At 42.2% G+C, this 21,954-nt stretch overlaps 1 protein-coding gene across 1 annotated transcript in view; it reads right to left on the bottom strand.

Annotated features, from left to right (window-relative positions):
- Window positions 1-21,954, bottom strand: part of CDH17 (cadherin 17) — a 74,790-nt gene that overhangs the window by 13,513 nt on the left and 39,323 nt on the right. Inside the window, exons 7-11 of the mRNA XM_063451245.1 lie at window positions 19,522-19,703; window positions 16,423-16,554; window positions 10,593-10,743; window positions 4,798-5,028; window positions 3,725-3,801 (exon numbers count right to left, since the gene is read on the bottom strand). Of these exons, the coding sequence (XP_063307315.1) occupies window positions 3,725-3,801; window positions 4,798-5,028; window positions 10,593-10,743; window positions 16,423-16,554; window positions 19,522-19,703 (773 nt within the window). The remainder of the gene's footprint in view (window positions 1-3,724; window positions 3,802-4,797; window positions 5,029-10,592; window positions 10,744-16,422; window positions 16,555-19,521; window positions 19,704-21,954) is intronic.

Below are 21,954 nucleotides of genomic sequence, written 5' to 3'. Positions count from 1 at the left end.
GGGGGTTGATTTGAGTTAGCCTATAGCAAATAATGGGCCCTGTGATGACGCAATTGATTGGTCTTCAGGAGCCCCGGCCCTCTAATCAGCGGTCATGTTCTTCATTACTCCTGGCTCTCTTTGACCACTTCATGAACACATGGCTGCCACACAGCTGAGGAGAACGCTTAAAAAGCCTACCTCCACATATCCAGTCTACTTCTGGTGGTAAGGACAAGTTTACATGAGAGCATGCAATGTGCGCATGTGTCACTGTGTGCTTGAGTTAGTTAGTGCGTTAGTGCTTTTGTTAGTGAGTGCTTCTGTCAATGAGTGCTTGTGTCTGTGTGGTTGTGGCCGTGTGTGTGTCAGTGATTGCTTGTGCCTGTGTGTGTGTATGTCAGTGTGTACTTGTGTCAGTGAGTGCTTGTCTCAGTGTGTATGTCAGTGAGTGCTTGTACATGTGTGTGTGATGCCCAGAGCCTCTGTTATATACACACATGGGTTGGGGGATAGGGTGCATTGAGGAAATTGGCCTTGGAGCAGCAGAGAGGGCAAATCTGGCCCTGACTGCAATGTTTATATTACAGGGTAAAGACTGTCTCTATGGCTGTCTCCCAGACGGCCACTAGAGGCTCTTTCTGCAGTTTCTGCTGTTTCTCTGTGAAATGACGCTGGACATCCTCACACTTAGCATGAGGACATCCAGCGTCTTGTAATTCCCCATAGGAAAGCATGCCTAACATGCATTAGGTCCTTCCAAAAACGCTGAGATTGGAGGAGGTGCAGATCGATCCAGCTCCAAGGGACAGGTAAGTGTTAAAAAGGTTTTTAACCCTTTCATTGCTGCGGAGAGGTTGGGCGGAGGCAGAGGGACACTGCAGTGTTAGCAATGCAGTTTGATATTGCTAACACTATAGTGTTCGTTTAACTCAGCATTGGAAAAATAGTTAGCAGAGATCTTGCAGCACGGTGCAGGAAGATCGTGCTGTACCTGGTAAAGGCATTTTGGAAGCAAATTGTCCTCATTATGTCATCCCAAGTATCCAAAGCATGCTGTATTGGTTATGGTGAGATTCCAGATGCCTGGAATTGTTTTCTAATGGTTTGAAAACTTAATTCTCCCATATGAGCTGGAAGCTCTTCCATTGAGCTAGGCCCACTGAGGGTGATCAGCTGACTCTCTCAGACAATTATATGGCCCTACACAACACGGGATCTGATCAGGGACGTTTTAGCCGCGAGGCTAACAAGGCATTTGCCTTGGGCGGCATTTTCCAGGGGGCGGCAAAAAACGCTGCCCCCAAATGCCTTGTTAGCCTTGCGGCTAACTGACAAGCCCTCTGGGCGGGCGATCTGCTGGGCGGCGCTGGCGGGCGGCTGGCGAGGGAGCACTTCCTCTGAGCTGTCTGCTCAGCTCCCTCGCGCGCCGCAGAGTGAGGCTGGGAGCCGGAATATGACATCATATTTCGGCTCCCAGCCTCACTCTGCGGCGCACGAGGGAGCTGAGCAGACAGCTCAGAGGAAGTGCTCCCTCGCCAGTCGCCCGCCAGCGCCGCCCGCCCAGCAGCCACTGGACCACCAGGAAGAGAGGGAACCCCCCCCCCCAGCATTCCCAAAGGTAAGGAGGCTGGGGGGGGGGGGTAAAGAAAAAAAAATTAAAAAGTGAGTGTGTGTGTGTCTGTTAGTGTGTGTGTGTATGTCTGTTAGTGTGTGTGTGTGTGTGTATGTCTGTTAGTGTATGTCTGTTAGTGTGTATGTGTGTGTGTCTGTTAGTGTGTGTGTGTGTGTGTGTGTGTATGTCTGTTAGTGTGTGTGTGTGTGTATGTCTGTTAGTGTGTATGTATGTCTGTTAGTGTGTATGTCTGTTAGTGTGTCTGTGTATGTCTGTTAGTGTGTGTCTGTTAGTGTGTGTGTGTGTGTGTGTCTGACTGTGTGTGTGTCTGTTAGTGTGAGTGTGTGTGTATCTTCTAGTGAGTGTCTGTTAGTGAGTGTGTCTGTTAGTGTGTGTGTGTTTCTGTTAGCTAGTGTATGCGTATCTGTCAGTGAATGTGTGTGTGTGTGTATTTAGAAGGCGGGGCGGGGGAAGGGTTGGGTGGGGGCGGCGCGGGCGGGCGGGAGGGGGGCGCCTGAGTTTTGTCCTGCCTAGGGCAGCACAAAACGAGGATACACCACTGGATCAGATGGAGGCTGTGTGCAGGAGCTCCCAGCTCTCAGTGGAGGAAGTGACCGGTAACCAGCGGTCTCAGAGATTCCAGGTAAGTTTCCAAACGATTAGCAAACAGTTTGACTACTTTCACTGCGAGGGAGGCACTAGGACAATTATAACACCATAACCACCACAGCGAGCTGAAGTGGTTAGAGCTTGGAGTCAGGGCCGGCCTTAGGGGTGTGCGAGCTGTGCGGCCGCACATGGCGCCATGTTGCAGGGGGCGCCCTGCGGCCGCATAGCTCACACGGCAGGGGCGTATTAGCCGCGAGGCTAACAAGGCATTTGCCTTGGGCGGCATTTTCCAGGGGGCGGCAAAAAAAGCCGCCCCCAAATGCCCAAGGCAAATGTCTTGTTAGCCTTGCGGCTAACAGACATGCTGGGCGGTCGGGTGGCGCTGGTGGGCGGCTGGCGAGGGAGCACTTCCTCTGAGCTGTCTGCTCAGCTCCCTCGCGCGCCGCAGAGTGAGGCTGGGAGCCGGAATATGACGTCATATTCCGGCTCCCAGCCTCACTCTGAGGCGCGCGAGGGAGCTGAGCAGACAGCTCAGAGGAAGTGCTCCCTCGCCAGCTGCCCGCCAGCCAGCCAGCCAGCGCCGCTCGCCCAGCAGCCACTGGACCACCAGGGAGGAAGAGACCCCCCAGCATTCCCAAAGGTAAGGAGGCTGGGGGGGGGGGGGTTAATGTGGGTGAGTGTGTGTGTGTCTGTGACTGTTAGTGTGTGTGTCTGTTAGTGTGTGTGTCTGTTAGTGTGTGTCTGTTAGTGTGTGTCTGTTAGTGTGTTTCTGTTAGTGTGTTTGCCTGTGAGTGTGTGTGTCTGTTAGTGAGTGTGTGTGTGTGTCTGACTGTGTGTGTCTGGCTGTCTGCCTGTGTGTGTGACTGTCTGCGTGTGCGTGTGTGTGTGTGACTGTCTGCATGTGCGTGCGTGTGTGTGTGTGTGTGTGGCTGTCTGCCTGTGTGTGTTTGACTGTTTGTGTGTGTGTGTGTGTGTGTGTGTGTGTGTTTGTGTGACTGTGTGTGTGGCTGTTTGCCTCTGTGTGTTTGGCTGTTTGCCTCTGTGTGTTTGGCTGTTTGCCTCTGTGTGTTTGTGTGTGGCTGTCTGCCTGTGCGTGTGTGTGTGTTTGTGTGTGTGACTGCCTATGTGTTACTGTCTGGGCAGACTAGATGGGCCGAATGGTTCTTATCTGCAGTCACATTCTATGTCTATGTCTGTGTTTGTGTGTGTGTGTTTGTGTGTGGCTATCTGTGTATGACTGCCTGAGTGTGTGTGACAGGGTGTGTGGGAAGGGGGAAGAAGTGGGGGAGAGGGGGGTGGGAAGGGGGTTGGGGGGCGCTGTGAAGATTTTTCGCACAGGGCGCCCAAATGCCTAAGGCCGGCCCTGCTTGGAGTGTTCCTTTAAGCATGCATTTGTTTCTTAATAAATTATGCAATTCTTTTTAAATATTGCAGTTAACCGTAGAATAGCAACATTTATGAATTAGATTACATTTTTCATGACAAAGAAGTAAAATATACTATAATCATATATGTACTTACATCTGATTTTTCAAATATGGGAATTTGGTCATTGATATCAATTACTTTTATATGGACTTCACAAAGTGTACTGAGAGCTGCAACAAGGAAAACATACGTAACTTTAATACTTCAGAAAAGGAATGTTTAAATGGTTTACTGAATACTGCTTCCATTAACTAATTTACAGTACATAAACATTTAAAAATGCTTTAAAGGAACCTTATAGTATTAGGAATACAAACATGTTAACTGTATTAACTTCCCCCTGCCATGTAAGGGCTTGAGGGGTGAGTTTTAGCTACATTTTAGCCCTTATCGCACTGTTCTCAGCAGGGTTGCTCCACCTTCTTGGTTGACATCATCGAGATCAATGATCTCAGCCAATCCGAAGTATTCCCATAGCAAAACGCCATGCCAATCAGAAGGTCTCTATGAAGCACCTCTAATCTCTATGTAGCGCCTTTAGTGGCTGTCAGAGTATTTTTCAAAGTACTGTGTTTGATAAAGATATGTGTGGTTCTGTATCCATTTGTGCCTGTCTATCTATTTTCCAGACTCTGGCTTCAATCACGATCCAGCACTTGTTCTTATTTTAGAACATTTTTTGAATTTGTGTTCAAATTACATTTGTGTTCAATCAAAAAATATTTTCATTAGGGGCATTGCTAGGTTCAAAAAAACACTCTGGGCTTTATCCAAAAATAATTTGGTGACTCCTTTCTAAAGGATTATCATGATTGGCTGAGCGTTATCATCCACTTCCAAATCTCAAACAACATCACTGCAGAAGCTGTCAGTTGCTTGGAATTTACAGCAAATGATGTCCATTCGAAACGTTACTCTCTCTCTTTATATATATATATAAATAAAAAGAGAGTAAAGTTTTGAAAATATATATTTTTTTTCTTTAATGCATTTCCAAAAATACACCAATAATTAGAGATTCAGCTCAATGCTTTCTGTCCATTTAAACATATTTATAAATGAGAGTAATCAAGGTCCATTATATCATTTTTAAAAGATTCCACCTAAAGGTACATTATTATAAATATACAATTTTTGTTTTCTAAAATGTAATAATTAATACTGACCACTAGGATTTACACCTTCATCAGACACATTCACACGCAGTACATATAGATCAACGTCATTAATATTCAGTCCATTTTTAATTATTTGAAAAACTCCAGTGTATTGATCCAAGCGAAACATTCCATCTTCAGGTATTTTAGGATATTGGGACACGAGACGGTAACGTAACAGAGAATTCCGAGAAGATTCTTCATCTATATCTGTGGCGGTCAAAGTTCCAATTGATTCCCCTAAACAGATACAAAAACAAAATAGATGTTTGGATACATATATAGAAACAAAGATGGAATTGCGCACTCTTATCAAAATCCTGGTGCAACCAGATCTGGGGTTGGCTGCCCCTACCGTGATAGCTGAACAAAATTGTGGTCCAGGCACTCAAGGACCAGTTGAACAGCAGATTTATTTGGAAAAGTGCTCTTTTACACTTTTCCAAATAAACCTGCTGTTCAACTGATCCTTGGGTTCCTGGACCACAATTTTAGATACATATATAGAACAGATAAATGATTGTTGACAGCTATTCCAGCTGCTGAGAATGCAAGAGATAGACACAGACACATTTAAACACACATTTCATTTAAGGAGCTACTTTAAGTATCACAAGAACTACAGTATATGTTATGTACCAAAGGTAAGTAGTCAGATTGCTTAGACATGGTTTTACTTCCCACCTGAAATCTGCCAGGCACTGCTTCACACCTCCTCTCGGGTGGAAGAAGATTTAATACACCTGTTAGCTCATCTGAGCTAAGCCCTTCAGTGCAAGAATACCTCATTGGCTGCCATCAGACACTGAACTGGACTTTGCAATGCCAGATGTAGCTCAGTGAGAAGAGCTTTCAGCAGAGAGGAGGTTTGGAGTGATGCTCAGCCCCAGGGGTCAAGTCTTGGGAAAAAAAGTATAGAACTCACCCAAGATCCACCCTCACCCAAAAGAATCTTCACCTGTGTACCTCTGAACCTGCATTTTCTTTCCCCCCTCCCCTGTCCCATAGTGTTCTTCCCCCCCCTCCCATGTCCTATAGTGTTCTTTACCCCCTCCCTTGTCCTATAGAGTTCTTCCCCTCCTCCCCTGTTCCATAGTGTTCTTCCCCCCCTGTCCCATAGTGTTCTTCCCCTCCTCCCCTGTTCCATAGTGTTCTTTAACCCCCTCCCCCCGCCTCATAGTGTTCTTTCCCCCTACCCTGTCCCATAGTGTTCTCCCCCCTCCCCTGTCCCATAGTGTTCTCCCCCCTCCCCTGTCCCATAGTGTTCTTTCCCCTCTACCCTGTCCCATAGTATTCTTTCCCACCTCCCTGTCCGATAGTGTCCCCCCCTTCCTTTCCCATAGTGTTCTTCCCCCTCGTGCCATAGTGTTCTTTCTCCCTCCCCATTGTGTTCTTTCCCCCTCCCCTGTCCCATAGCGTTCTTCAACCCCCCCATCTTATTGTGTTCCTTACCGCACCCCCCTGTCCCATAGTGTTCATTACCACCCCCCTGTTCATCCCAGTGGAATCCAGGTAAGAAGTTAAACTGACTAACATGCTGTACTTTACAGAGTGGGCAGTGGGTGCATGGAATAGCCTTATAGCTGAAGTGGTAGAGGTTATCACAGTGAGGGAGTTTACGCATTCATGGGATATGCATAAGGCTATCCTAACTATAAGATAAGGACTAATGAAAGTATTTAGAAAATTGGGCAGACTAGATGGGCTGAATGGTTCTTATCTGCCGTCACATTCTATGTTTCTATGTTTCTCTAGTGGTTGAGGTGCATGGAGTGTTCTTTTAAAGTTAAAATTTTCTGGAATAAAGGTAAGTTTTACATTTTAAGCCAATATTGCCTAACTGAAAACGTAACTGGCTTAGGGGATATTTTTATCTTTGCTATTTTTGGCTAAAATCTAAAACTTAGTTGAAATTCCAAAACACTTCCCACTTTAGTGTCATAAACTAAAATTGGAATTATCCTGAATTAATCAGAGAATTGTGAATTTTCAGCTAAGTAGTCAAATTGGAAAATAAAAATCGAAGTCATTCAGCTGTTTCCTGCTGCTATTTTTGACTTAAAAATGCAATTCTCTGACGAATTCCAGACAATTTATGATTTAACCGGGTGTAGGACACATACTGTAAGATAATAATGCACACATATAATTGCCTTGTTTTTTGCACAGCACTAGGATATACATGTACCAGACTCCCTGAGCTTAATGGGAGTTTCATTACAGGATATTAGCACCAGGAAAGGTGCTGGGGTGAGAGAAACACAGTGTGAATAATAGAAAAAGGACAGATTTAACGAATGCCTAGGAGTATCACTCCCATATATTTCTAGAGTCTGTTGCTGCTATAAGATTCAAAGACCACATAATTAACAGTATGCCATCACATTCTGCAATATATAGCAAGTACAGCTTCCATATACCTCTGTAGTATATGTGGCATTAATTAATTAATTAATGTCAGCCTGCAATAATTCCCTATAGTGTATTTGTAGTATTCATAGCCCCCTCTCTCTCTTTGCTAAAGTGCAGTCATATAGTTTGACCTACAAGCAGTGGTGTATATTGAATTTGTGCTGCCCTAGGCATGACGGATCTCGGGCACCCCCTAATTTAAATTTGCACCACCCCTTCTGGTCAAGGCCACACCTCTATCTGTTAAAGACTAACATGCGCTTTGACTGACATACACACAGACACACCCACTCATTGACCGACACACACTCTCAGATACACTGACATACACTCACTGGCAGACACACACACTCACACACTCACCCGTTAGTACACCCGAGATTTTGATCATCCTCAAGTCTCTCAGGGCATCGTCCTCATCGCTGGATCCCTGCACTGCTCAGCTGGTGAAGGATGCCGCTGATGTTTTGGCCCCCTATATTGCAGACATTGTTAGTATGTCATTTGCCACCGGAGTTGTTCCTGGCATTCTGAAGCAGGCTGTGGTTATCCCCCTGCTGAAGACTCCAACTGTGCCACGCTCCGAGTTGAGCAACAATCGACCTATTTCCACCTTGCCTTTTTTGGCCAAGATCATCGAGAGAGCGGCGGTATGGCAGATTCAGCCTCACCTGGAATCTAATTACATTCTGAATGACTTCCAATCGGGATTTCGACCTGGTAGAGGGACAGAGACTGCCCTGGTTAAAGTCCACGACGATCTCCTGTGGGCCTTGGACAGAGGGGAGGAATTTGCCCTGGTACTACTGGATTTATCGGCGGCCTTCGATACCATCGATCATGATAGATTGACAGAGAGGCTACTTACTGTGGCTGGTGTGGATGACAGGGCGCTGGCTTGGGTGACCTCGTTTCTCCACGACAGGGTTCAAAGGGTAAAATTGGGAACATTTTACTCCTCTAACATCGCCCTGACGTGTGGAGTCCCCCAGGGTTCGGCTTTATCTCCAATCCTGTTTAACATCTATATGAGGCCACTGACCCATATCATCCGCCGCCACATGCTTCCCTATCATATCTATGCCGACGATACCCAGTTGTACTTTCGCCTGGCCAAGAAAAAGGAGGATCAAATCAATCTTTCTTCCTGCCTACAGGATATCCAGTCGTGGATGGGAGCCAATTATTTAAAACTTAATGGCTCCAAAACTGAATGCATCATCTTCAGTAACCAGGAGGTGAATAGTATCTTTCCCTCATGGCCGGACTCGTTTTCTCCATCTCCGAGTCCTGCCACCAAGGTCAGAGATCTGGGAGTCATTTTCGACTCTAGGTTGACACTGAAGCCCCAGATCAATCAGGTGGTAAGCTCTTGCCACTACCACCTGAAGCTTCTGAGGTCTATTTTTAGATTTATTGCCCCCTCCGATCAAATCTCGGTGGTCAACGCCATCATCGGTAGCCGATTGGACTACTGCAATGTCCTGTACCTTGGACTGCCTCAGAACATCATACACAAGCTACAGTTGATACAGAACGCAGCTGCAAGGCTACTTACGGGTGTGGCCCGCAATGACCATATCACTCCATCTTTAAAAGCCCTGCACTGGCTGCCCGTTCGTGAACGGGTTCTGTTTAAAAATGGTTGTTTGGTATATAAGGCAATCCACGGTATGGGACCAGACTATCTGAAGGATAAATTCACACGCTATGCTCCCAGTCGATCCTTGAGATCGGCTGATTTAGCCTTATTGAAGATTCCAAATTTTAAAAAGAAAAAGTGCGGAGGGAGGACGAGTGATGTTCAGGGAGCGCAATTTTGGAACTCCCTGCCTCTGACATTAAGACTTGAGAATGATCTACTGAAGTTCCGCCGGAGCTTAAAAACAGTTTTATTTGCTCAGGCATACGGGATTACATGAAATTTTTAACCTGGTTCAAATGCATGTGATTATAATGCTGTTGTGTGCTGGATATTGTTTTGCTTGTTTTTGATTGCTGGTATGCGCATCGAGACCCTATGGGTAATAAGACTGCGTTTCTTAAGAATTTTAATAAATAAATAAATAAATAAATGTGACACAATCTGACAGACACACAATAACTGATTTAACACAATCTTACAGACACACACAATTACTCAGACACTCACTGACAGACACACATTCACTGACAAACATACATTGACAGACATACACACACATTCACTTACACACACACATTGACAGATGAACACACACATTCACTGGCAGACAGACACACAAACTCACTCACACAAACACACATACTCCCTCACAGAAACACACACACTGACAAACAAACTCACTGACAAACAAACTCACTGACAGACACACTCACAGATATAAACACACATTCACTGACAGACAGACACATACACACACTGACAGACATATACACACTGACAGACAAACAAACACACACCCTGACAGACATACACAAACATTAATTGACAGACAAACAAACTCACTGACAGATACACTCACTCAGACACACTGACAGATATAACAACACATTTACTGACAGACAAACACACACATACACACAGACACACTGACAGACTGACACACACACACGCACTGACAGACTGACACACACATTTCCCCCCAACATTTACAAATAATGAATTACTTTTATTTTAATTTATATCCACCCAGCCTTCCTACCTTTGGGAGAGCTGGGTGGATTTTTACCTGGGGTCCAATGGGGCTGCCGGGCTGGCCGCTGGGCGTGCAGGTGTGCAGGATGGAGGGTGGGCAGGCAAGGGGGAGGGGGAGGGAGGGAGGGGAGGAGTGGGTGCACAAAATGGGCTGCGAGGGAGCTCTGATCCTCCTGTTCCGGAATGTGACGTCACTCCAGCTTAAGAAACTGTCCAGGCGCTCTGGGGGGGCTCAAGGGTGGCCAACCGGCCAACTCTTGGGCCCCCCATAAGTCAAGGCAAACAAGGTATTTGCCAGGGCACATGGGGGGGCGACGTTTCTTGCTGCCCCCTGGAAAGTGCCGCCCAAGGCAAATGCCTTGTTTGCCTTGCACTAAATACATTGCTGCCTACAAGCATTGCTGTAGAGTGTGGGTGGAGGCAGTGACAAACATTATCAGTTCCTTGCTGTGATCTAGAAGGGCCGAGTGAAGCCCTGGTTGCGAAATTAGTTTTTCTGCAGATTAAGGCCAATACAGGGCAAAGGAGAACATAAGTAACACTTTGAGGATTAAAGGTATCATTTTATACATACAGTGGGTTGATTATAGATTGATATGAAAACTGCTTAATCAAGATACTTTCAATATGTCTTCACGAAATATCTCCCAGTTTTGGTTTGCTGTGGACAAAAAATATTTAGAAAGGTGATGAAGCATGAATTGATGTATCTTACCAAGTCCTTCATTTTCCTGAACTTCAAAATTAGTCACATGACTTGGGCATACTGGAGGATTGTCATTAATATCCTCAACATTGACCTCGATTTCAACAGGTAGAGCCAAACGAACGCGATTTTCATTCAATGCAGCAGCATAAAATATATACTAAAAGTAATCAAACAAATATTACAATGAATTCATAGAAATTATTATATATCAATACATTTAAAAAAAAAAAAACCATTATCCTTACACTTTATTGCATTTGCACAGTAAGACATCTTCCTCTCGATAGAATCAGCAGAACTTCTCCCAAACACACATTTGCAAAGCTATCATTAAATCTAAAGAATCGTCATCTTCAGCAACAATTAAGACTTGCAGTAAACTGTGAGAATTGTGAATTCAAAGTATTTTATTTTTTTTTTAAATTAAGGCCAAAGTAGCTGAAATGGAAGCAGAGCTGACTTGGATAATTGCTCTAGCTCAGCTACTCTGGCCTTAAACTTGAAATTCACTTTGAACTCAAAACTTCAGAGAGGATAACTCTGTTGCATACCTCCCAACATTTAAAATGGACAAAGAGGCATACTTTTAGGTGACATTTTAGGTGACTTACTAATAATGTAACTAAAATGTTATTTACAAGAACAATGTATCTTATTTACACAGACTGATTTCTAAACACATTTATTGTAGTTTAGAGACACATTATTGTGAGTATTATTGCTGTGGAGCTCTGGTATACACTCAGACACACCAACAATATGGATCTTCTAGAAAAGAGGGACATAAGAATATAAAAGAGGGACAGAGGGACTTGGGCTCAAATAGGGACTGCTCCTCCTAAATAGGGACAGTTGGGTGGTATGTTGTTGTTTCTCTTTTTATAATTGTTTTGAAGGAATGGGTGTGTATGATATATGATGACATAAAGATGGAATTCCATATCCAGGACAATGAAGCTATGCACCGGAGTAGAGAATAAGACACAAGTTAGAAGAACTAATCTGTTTTAGTATTACCTATGATGGATGCACTCTATACCACACTATTGTTCAGGAGTCTAATGGAAATCCGTATTAAAAGTGACATCAACTCAGTCTTAAAAGTGACACTTTTAACGCATTAGATACCTTATCCCATTGTTCCACTATTGCCCTCTACTGTGCTGATTTGCTTATACTGTGCTGTAACACCTGGTTTCTCAACCTGTGGTACCCCAAGGGGTACGTACACCAACAGCAGGGGTACTCCAAGAGCTGGAAACTTTAGGGCCCCCATGAGGCGGCCAGCTGTGTGGTTAGGCGGAGAAGGCACCTGCTCATATACAGTATCTGGGGCAGACTGCAGCTGGGTGGCGAGGGAGCAGTAATCGCCATGCTCTTACAGCACTTCTCTCTTGTGCTCCCTCCGGCAGTGATGCCGGGAGCCAGATTATGATATTACTCCGACCCCGGCATCACTAAACAGTTGTCAAGGGAGTAGAGCAAGAAAACTATGAAGATTACAGCAGCCACACTAGATCCCCCAGTGTGTCTGTCAGCGAGTGTGCGTGTCAGTGTCCTCTGTGTGTAAGTGTGTGTGTGTCAGTGTCCTCTGAGTGAAGCTGTGTTTGTGTGTATTTGCTAGTGTTGTTTGTGTGTCATTATTATGCGTGTATTATATTTTCATTTTGTGACTTTCATACATCAGATTAATATTTCATACACTCCTCATTACATACACAATATTCCCATTTTGTAATATTTTTTAAATTTTCTTTACTACCTTTAATCGGGCTTGTTTTCCACTATGGGATTGACTTTAATAATTAAATGAGTTAAAATTGAAATGAATAGAAATTACTTTCTCAAAGCAGGGATACTTGGGAATTTTTTTTAGACTGCAGGGTACTTCTCGGTCAAAGGTTGGGAAGTCATTCTGTAACAGAAGCAACTGATCATCTTTCTCTGATGGAATGGGAAGATACATACAGTGTTCTGATATTTATGGATCCAAAGGGTAAATGATATCACTCAGGATTTCACATAATTGCAATGAACAGTGCAGTAGGATCTAAAATAATGCTCTAGAAAATAGTACAAAAATGAAATCCTGCATTTCACTCTTAGTATAAATTGCAAATATATTAGTATAACATTGATAGCTATAGCAGCTTAGCGAGTACTTGCTTTAGTCTGCGTAGTTCTTTCTAGGTTCTGCACACTCTACGTTTCCTCTTTTTCATTTTTTATGGACTTTTTGTTTTTTTTACTAGATCTTTTTGCCAGATATTTATAATGTTCATTTTTATTATGTTTTTGTTTGATGTATATTATATTTATTTTGTATATAAATGAGCATACCATAATAACGTTTTTACCTTGAAATCAACAAATATAGTTTTCTTTACGCCAACATGTTTATAGATGTTATACGGTATTTCATTCCAAGTCTTCCATCTATTTGTAAGCTTTTAAATTCTCACAATATAAACTCGGGAGCAGAGGTCCTGGACTTCATTCACAAGGTGTGAAATGGGATACAGTCAGTTTTTTTTTTAATAGTCCTTCTCTCTTTACCTCTACAACATGCACCTACAGGTTTCTATTGGCTAGCTTTGGATCAGTGACTCATTTAAGTCACACCTTTGTACATGTTGCCTTAACAAAAATTGGCTGCATATATAATCATGTTTACCTTGAAAGGCTATAATAAATCTTTTGGGATACATGTTGATTTGTAGCAGGCTGAAGTTTGTAACACTGGATGTGGAAGATTTTTAGAGTTGTCAAATACAGAACGTATTAAACAAAGTTCAATCCGCACAAGCCTTCTAGTCTATGGACGAGGTGTCCCCTCGATGAGATGTAAGTGCCTTAGTGTAACTTTTATTTTTTTGCTCTACTTTTTAAAGTGAATCTAGTATTTTCATGCAGTCCTATCAGTGTCGAAACAGAGTGAGGAACTGTCATATTGTTGCGAGAAAATTATGGTGAAGTGCAGTCGTACCTCCCAAGTGACCCTAGTTAGGAGGAGGAGTCCCTATTTTGTTACTAGATCCCTCTGTCCACATTTTTTTTTATCATTAAAAGGTTACACATTTAACCTGGAAGAAAGGAGATTTCATCTAAGGCAAAGAAAAGTTTGTTTTACAGTAAGAGCAATAAGGATGTGGAATTCTCTGCCTGAAGAGGTAGTTTTGTCAGAGTCTATACAGATGTTTAAACTGCAATTGGATAAATACTTGCAAAAACATAACATACAGGGATATAATTTCTAATTAGTGGGGTAATAGCTGCTTGATCCAAGGAGATATCTGACTGCTATTTTGGGGTCAAGAAGGAATTTTTTCCTAGTTTGTTGCAAAATTGGAAGCGCTTCAGACTGGGTTTTTTGCCTTCTTTTGGATCAACAGCAAAAACAGATGTGAGGAAGGCTGAGCTTGATGGACGCAAGTCTCTTTTCAGCTATGTAACTATGTAACTATATAACTATGTCATGTTCCTTTTTTTTAGGAGCTCAATATTGTTGGTGTTTCTGAGTATATGAGTTCCAGTGCAAAAATACACACATAACGTAGATAAACGTAGATAAGAAGTGTTCTTCTTGTTCTAAATTACATAAATTGTTATTACTAGATCAACTTGAAATTTCTCAGAACATCCCTGCAACAACCACTACTTACTTCCCTGAAATTACAATGTCCCTCTTTGTTCATTTAAAATATTGGAGGTATGGGCAGTGCAAGTATATACTCAAACAAGACTTTAATCACCAAAACCACTACACCTGCATAGATGCTGCTTCCGTTCCCTGACAGTGTAAAACATTGGCGTTTCTAAGAAAAGGCAATATTAACATTTTACTTAAAACACAAAACTCTAGTGAATGTCGACCAAACAGCAACTTAAGCTCCTTTCTCCTTCAGACCCTTTGATTTTCAAAGGAATTCCCATTTGGTACATGAAGCATAATGAAGCTAAATGAGGCTAATGCTTCTCATAGAGATGTTGTAGATATATGGAGCGATTAGAATGCATGCGCCTTATGTCTGTAAGGCTTCTCTATGGGCAGCATTGGTTTGGACAGAGACCGTACTTGATGTTTTCAACAAGGGCAAATCCATGTAGTCGGGTTCTACTATTGCAGGCAGCTCTGGGAGCATGGTTGCAAGGGGAATCTTCCCTCCCTTTATTTAGTAAAATCTCACTAATTTATATATATATATTCCCTCCCGAGGTATACCTCACCTGGTACTGGATTTAAATTTAAGGTAAGTTTAAACTTTTTTATTTGGTGGGTTTCCTGCGTTGACAAGATTAACAGTATATAAAGTTAAAAAAAGATTATTGTGAAAAGGGTTACAGTAGCCCTTTAAATTGCGTTAACTACTGAATTGCTTTATGAATGTCCTGTGTCATGAATGTTTTCAATCACAATCCAAGAAAATTAACAACCTTTTTCTGCTGCTAATGCTATGGATATTAAAAATGCCCCCTATAAAAGTCCAGGGCCGCGCGGGGCCAAATGACGTTTTGGCCAATCAGGACCTCCTCATGGAGATGCGTTGAATCAATTCATCTCTATGAGGAAAATTCAGCGTCTCCATGCAGAGTGTGGGGACGCTGAACAGCAGGGCTGCTTACTGTGCAACCCTGAGCCAGGAAGCCCCTCCAGTGGCCATCTGAGGAGTGGCCACTTGGAGGTGTCCCTAGGGGCAATGTAAACACTGCCTTTTCTCTAAAAAGGCAGTGTTTACATGAAAATTAATAAAGTAGTTGGGTACCCCAAAGGGGAAGCAACTGGATGTGTGTCTAGGGGCGACCAAGACAGGGGGTAACCCTCACATACATGTGTTAGTTGAGAAGTGGACCTAACCTGGTCAAGTGAAAAAGGGCACCCCCTAATGCATAACTATACATATGTATGTAACGAAATTGTAAAACGTAACCTTTAATGGTGGCTGTAATAAAAAACTCTAGTAGATAGTTTAAAAAAGAAAATAATAGTAAACTTAAAATAGGAGGATAAGTGTCCTAGAGGATATAGAGCTAGATAAAGCTAGAAATCCCCCCAACCTGTATAGTCCGTCTCTCAACAGCAATCCCTCCTGGAATTACCAAAATATAAACGAGCCGCTTCTGTAGTCACTATGTACAATCCCTATATACAGTGCTTGCTTGTGGCAAAAAATATGTACACACTTAGGAAAAAACTGTAACAGAAAGTAGTGATAGAAGGGGTTCACGTGATCAAAAGCTAGTCTGAGTAAAGTAAATAAAAGGATACATAGTGGCAGTGCGCACAATACTGTCACTAGGGGACGGAAAACAAAAAATGGGAGGAAAAAACCTGAGATCTAGTAGACCGCTCTGTGAAGAGACTGACCAGCAATGTAAATTGCAGGATCTGACGAAAGGTTAATAAAATCCCCGTCACCCACAGTTCCCCCGTCCCCTTATCTAAATCGTACGAAGTTCCAATGATACTGAACTGGCTAGCTGATCTTACAGAGAAACTAAACTGGTCGGTGTCCAAACTTGAACTATCCTTCCTACTGCTAGCCTACTGCTACCTACTGCTACATGAAAATGCCAGAAGGGAGATATTATACTCACCAGAACAACTACATTAAGCTGTAGTTGTTCTGGTGACTATAGTGTCCCTTTAAGTGTAAATTGAGCGTGTTCTTATCAATTCATCAAAAATCCTTATGCCTTTATTTTGTTAAAGACCATTCATTGATTGACTTATCATTGCTTGGTAAAAAAAAACAGATTGAATCCCTTGACTGCTTCACACACTCATATATATATATCTGCAGTCCAACCATACAAACACCATATTATAAGCTCCTACCTGAGCTCTTTCCTCTCTGTCCAGTGGCTCAGTCACATTAATATTTCCATCTTTATCAATGGAAAATGGGAATTTCGGATACCTTTCTCTTTGTTGTAGTTCATAAATGGCGCTGTCATCATTCCATTGGACCTAATATATGCGAAAAATAATATTTTAATAGCATAATATGAATGTAACATATGCCTGTGTGCTTGCCATTCACATGGAACAGGGAGACGTAACAGAACTGGAAAAGGTAATATTTATTACTTCTGCCTGTTTGAATTCTGATCATCATTCTGCAACTATCAAATGTAAAAACCAATAATTAGCAGCCATTTTATCACACATCAGCTTCTTGCAAGGCCTGCTTTAAAACAAAAGCAAGATGGCTTCTCCTGCTGCATTGCATTCTGGGAAACCTAAAACTGTTTCCTGGAAAATATATATTGCTTTCTAGGTAAAAAACAAAACAAAACATTTTTACTTAATTTTGCTTTAAATATTTTAATTGCCCAGAGAACCATGGATATCCAAGCTGCAAAATGTTAGACACGCCACACACACAAAAACGGTTAAACAACTATTTTTCTCAGAAAGCATTAATAGAATCAGCTTTCCATCCTGTCTTGGCTCTTAGAAGGCAACATCTGCTTAAAATTTCCATTGCGTGGATCATTTTACAAACTGTGCTCTCAAATACCAAAACATTACTCTTGCGTCCTCTGCTATATTGTAAGCTACAAGTGATGTATTGAATTGCACACTGTATACATTGTGTACATCACCCACCATTTTATAGGTTATGCAATGTCAGTATTTGCTTGTTGTTCAGTACAGTATATGTACAGTATTTGTTTTTACCAAAGTTTACAATATAAGATTGTTAGAATTTTTATGTTTTTCATAAAGGTTAAATTTTTAAACACATCTTTAATGGCAATTCACAAGATAGATCCCCAACTATTGTAGAGCTTCAACTCCTATAATGCTTTTCCATGCTTAAAGGGACACTCAACTGCCCAAATAAAATATAAATACATATCATTGTTTAATAGATATACCCCAAATGAAAACTTGTATGCATTGAATTATGTATGTATTTAATTTTTTTATTGGAGTATACCTAAAAATAGCTCGTAAAAACTGCAGATCTCTTGTCTGCTGCCAATTGCAAGCCCTCCCCTTCTAACCCCACCCAGGCTTTCTGGGGCTGTCCAATCACAGACTTCCCAATGCAGCTCAATGAACAGTCTTTGCAAGGCATGTGCTCTGGGTAATTGCTGCCTCTTCAGTGCAAAAGGGTTAACCAAACCAGGAAGTAACAGGACCGGTTGTCTGATTGACAGCCACGGGGGTGAAACCAGGTTAATTTATAAAAGTGTCAATTTCTATTGAAATCTGTACTTTTTGCAAGATGAACAAAAGAGGACACGCTCTTCACACGTGAAGCTTTTCAGCAAGCTCAAGTGCTTTAAGGGTCTAGAGCAGGGGTAGTCAACCTATTAATACCTACAGCCCACTTTTGTATCTGTTGATGGTAAAATTTCCTTACCGCCCATCAGTGCCACAGTAATTAATTTTATAGCGCAAGTGCGATTTGTTTTGCTTTTTAAATATGTACTTAAATTTCTCTATTTCTTTTTTCCTGTTTTTGTATTTTCCATGGGCCGGCCCTGAGTGTGGGGTAGTGTGTGTGAGGAAGGGCAGTGTGTGAGGGGAGCAGTGTGTATGAGGGGAGCAGTGTGTATGAGGGGGCAGTCTGTGTGTGTTTGTGTGTGCGTGTGTGTGAGGGGGCAGTGTGTGTGTGTGTGAGGGGTGTAGTGTGTGTATGTGTAGGGGCAGTGTGTGTGTGTGTGAGGGGTGCATATGGTCTATGCTGTGTGTAGGTGGGTGAGATGTGAAAATCTATCTTAATGTCTCCCCCTGCCTTCTTCTTACCTTTTACCAGGGAGGAGGGACATAATGCTGCAAGCCATGGTGTTCCAGTGGTGGCATGTTCACTTTAGCCAGCAGCTCCTCCGGCTGCAGGCTGACTCTCCGGTGAGCACAGCACTGTATCGGAGCTTTGCCATGGTATCTGTGATCTCTTCAATAGCCTGAGAGGGCTTACAGCAAGGCTGGCTCTGCATGGGTCGGCAGGGGAGATGAAATGATCTCCCCTGCTGACCTTGGTCCATGGCCATTTAGGCGCACCATGTGTTTTCTGCAGAACCCACCACTGTCCACCTGAAATCCCAAACCGCCCATTACTGGGCGGTAGGGACCGGGTTGACTACCCCTGGTCTGAAGTGTCCCTTTAAACAGGACTGTCACTTATAAAATATAGGGCTCAATTTAAGATCCGCTCTGCTCTGTTCCTATGGAAAACCCTTCCCCTCTCTGTTAGAGACTTTCACCCAATCTCCACTCCTTCAAAAAATCTTTGAAAACGTACTTCTTCTGGGAAGTATATCAATTAAACTGTGAACAGCTTTTCCTCCCCACACCCTGATTCCTCTCCTGAAACTGTCATCAAAACAAAACACTAAGCCCTCAATGAATACTATCCTAGAAACCTACTTTTCTACCCTAGCCTTACCTTTTGTGTCCCTATACCGCACTCCATCTAGCATGTAAGCTCATTGAGCAAGGCCCTCAATCAAACAATTACGTGTCTGTTAGTCCACCCATGGTACAGCGCTACAGAACTTGTTGGCGCTTTATAAATAATAATAATAATAATAATAATGATTAAATGTTAGCACAGACAGCTAATTCAAATTTAGCTATATTAAATCAGCTTGTATATTCTCGCTTCAATATATGTTTCCCACACTTTCTCATACAGAGATTTTATTTTTTAATTAAACGTATTACATTATACTGCTGCCCTGTAGTATGTACAATTAATATAATGCAAGAGGAAATCATGTAATAAATAATAGAGGGATGCCAAAACAAATAGCTTGATTCATAAATTAATTTCCATCTTGCAATATTTGGATTGTTTATAAAAGAGGTCAGAACTTTTCATGTCTTGTTAATTAAAAATGAACACCTGAGGTGTGATCAGGAAAGCCTGTTGATATGGCAAGCCTAGTCATTCTATAATGTAAGCAAACAGGAATGCTTTACCTGGGTAATTTTCATAGGATGAGGCTCTGTGGAATTTTCCACAATAGTAACAGGTTTTGGGGTCTTCCAGATATTCTCAGTCACTTTAATTATCACCTTAACATTGTCACTAAACGATACATCACTCGCAATAACAAGCAGCTCATACTGATCATGGGTTTCTTTTTTCAAGAGCACGCTTCCTATAAATGAAGAGAAAATCAAGATCATGTTTACATTTTTCAACAAATTAGTCTTAATTATTATTTAATACAACCAGTCCAAAACAGTCTGCAAAGGAGAAAATGGAATACATAGACATACAGCCAGAAGCACATACAAGGGTATTCACAAAGCTGTCAGAATATCCGGGATTCTGAAATTTTAGTAAAAAATAATAATAATTATTCAGAGGAATAGTCACAAAACACTCAACTGCCTAATGAATCCATTTGTTAGGCCATCCCTGAAACATCCCTGGAACATATTGATTAGTTTGATTAACCGGCATCTGATTAGTTCAATAAAGCTGGAAGAGATTTGTACACATATCTACTAAGGTAGATGTGTCTACTAGGTACCCTGATCAGCCACTACATTAAAACCACCTGCTTAATATTGTGAAGGTCTCGATTGTGCTCTGATGTGTTGAGGAATGGACTCGACACGAGGGCTCTATCTGGTACCAAGATATTAGCAGGAGTTCCTTTCAGTCCTGACAGTTGCGAGGTGTAGACTCCATGGATCAGGTTTATTGTTCCACAACATTCCATGCAATGTGGTATGGAGCATTATCCTGCTGAAAGACACCACTGCCTTCAGGTAACATCATTGCCATGAAGGGGTGTATGTGGTCTGCAACAATCTCTAGTTAGATGGTACATATACACATCCACATGAATGCCAGGACCCAAGGTTTCCCAGCAGAACATTGCCCAGAGCATAGCACTGCCTCCACCAGCCTGTCTTCTTCCCATAGTGCATCCTGCTGCCGTCCCTTCCCCGGGGAAATTACACACGCGCACCTGGCCATCTATCGCATCTAAAAGAAAATGTGATTCATCAGACCAGGAAACCTTCTTCCGTTGCTCCATGGTCCAGTTTTGAATCTCAAGTCCACATTGAAGGCACTTCTGACAGCTTTCTATCAAGGTCAGTATTAAGTTTTTCAGCAATTTGAGCTACAGTAGCACTTATGTGTGATCGACCAAGACAGGTTAGCAGGGGCGTACCTAGAGCATTTGGCACCCGGGCTGCTGAAACTAATGGATTAAATTGCTGGACAGAGGCAGAGGCAGGGCACAGTCCAAGTCCAGTACCTATTGCTGCACTTTTATATTTTATCTTTATGGTGTTGTATCACCTTTTAAAGAGAATAAAATTACGAATATTTTCTACTACTACTCACCTGGAGTCCTGTGTCCCATTGGCTGCTCGACATTATCAAAGGATACCAGTATCCCCCCATATCTTCTGGGGAGGCACCTTGAATGCTCTTTTATCTCCACTATCTCGTGAGTGCATCCATTTAAGCGCACTATTCACTGTATATACTGTATCACACTATTGTTTTTTCTTTGTATGTTCCCTCCATAGACTGTACAGCCGTATCCCATTTCTGCTTGTGGTTCTATACATATATACGATCGTTTTGGGTGGATAACGATCTTGGGAGGCTACAGACTGATTGGAGTTAAGTAATTTATATGATATTTAACACTTAAACATCGTAGTTGTTTTATTTTGTTGCAAGTTATATGGGCAGGAGAAATCTGGAGAATCGACGAGGCAAGCTGGGGTCTGGTACACATGGAAACATTAACCAAGAAGCTCAGAGGGTAACTTTGTATTACAAAACAACAAATTCACTAAACGATACAAAGTTACCACTTCCTGCTTTTAAGGCGGCTGGAAGACATGTCATTGCCGAGAACATGCAAGGGAAGTGTTTTCGGAGAAAACTCGGGACCCCCATGAAGTGAATGTCGGAAGAGAATTCAGGGAGAATCAGAGGCTTAGTAACTAAATTCTGATTGCATTCTGAACAAAATGTTCCTTTTAACGCTGGTGGAGAGAGGTTTACAGAACAAGACCCCATACACTTGACAGAAAGGCTCATGATTGGTGGAGCCTATTTCTGAACTGGGAGGTGCTCATTACTGCTGCTTATCTGTTGATTAGCAGCAGCTGGAAACTTAAATGTGGATGTCTTTTTTTTGTTTTACATTTGTGCTTTTTTTAATACATTTATTACATTACTTGTAGAATACATAAACAATGGGGACCCTTTCAGCCAGGAATGTCCTTTTAATAATTTTTATTTCTAATAAAAATACAAATTGAATATTGTTACTTATACAAAGTTTAAAAACCACTTAGGAAGACTAGTCCATCAATGGCTTGTGATGGATTTAAAATGATCACACTGACACACATAAAACATTTCTATTAAAG

Source organism: Pelobates fuscus, chromosome 4 (assembly GCF_036172605.1).
Source record: "Pelobates fuscus isolate aPelFus1 chromosome 4, aPelFus1.pri, whole genome shotgun sequence".
NCBI lineage: Eukaryota > Metazoa > Chordata > Amphibia > Anura > Pelobatidae > Pelobates > Pelobates fuscus.
The sequence above is the reverse complement of the archived record's forward strand: the minus strand, read 5'-3'. Positions and strand labels throughout refer to the sequence as shown.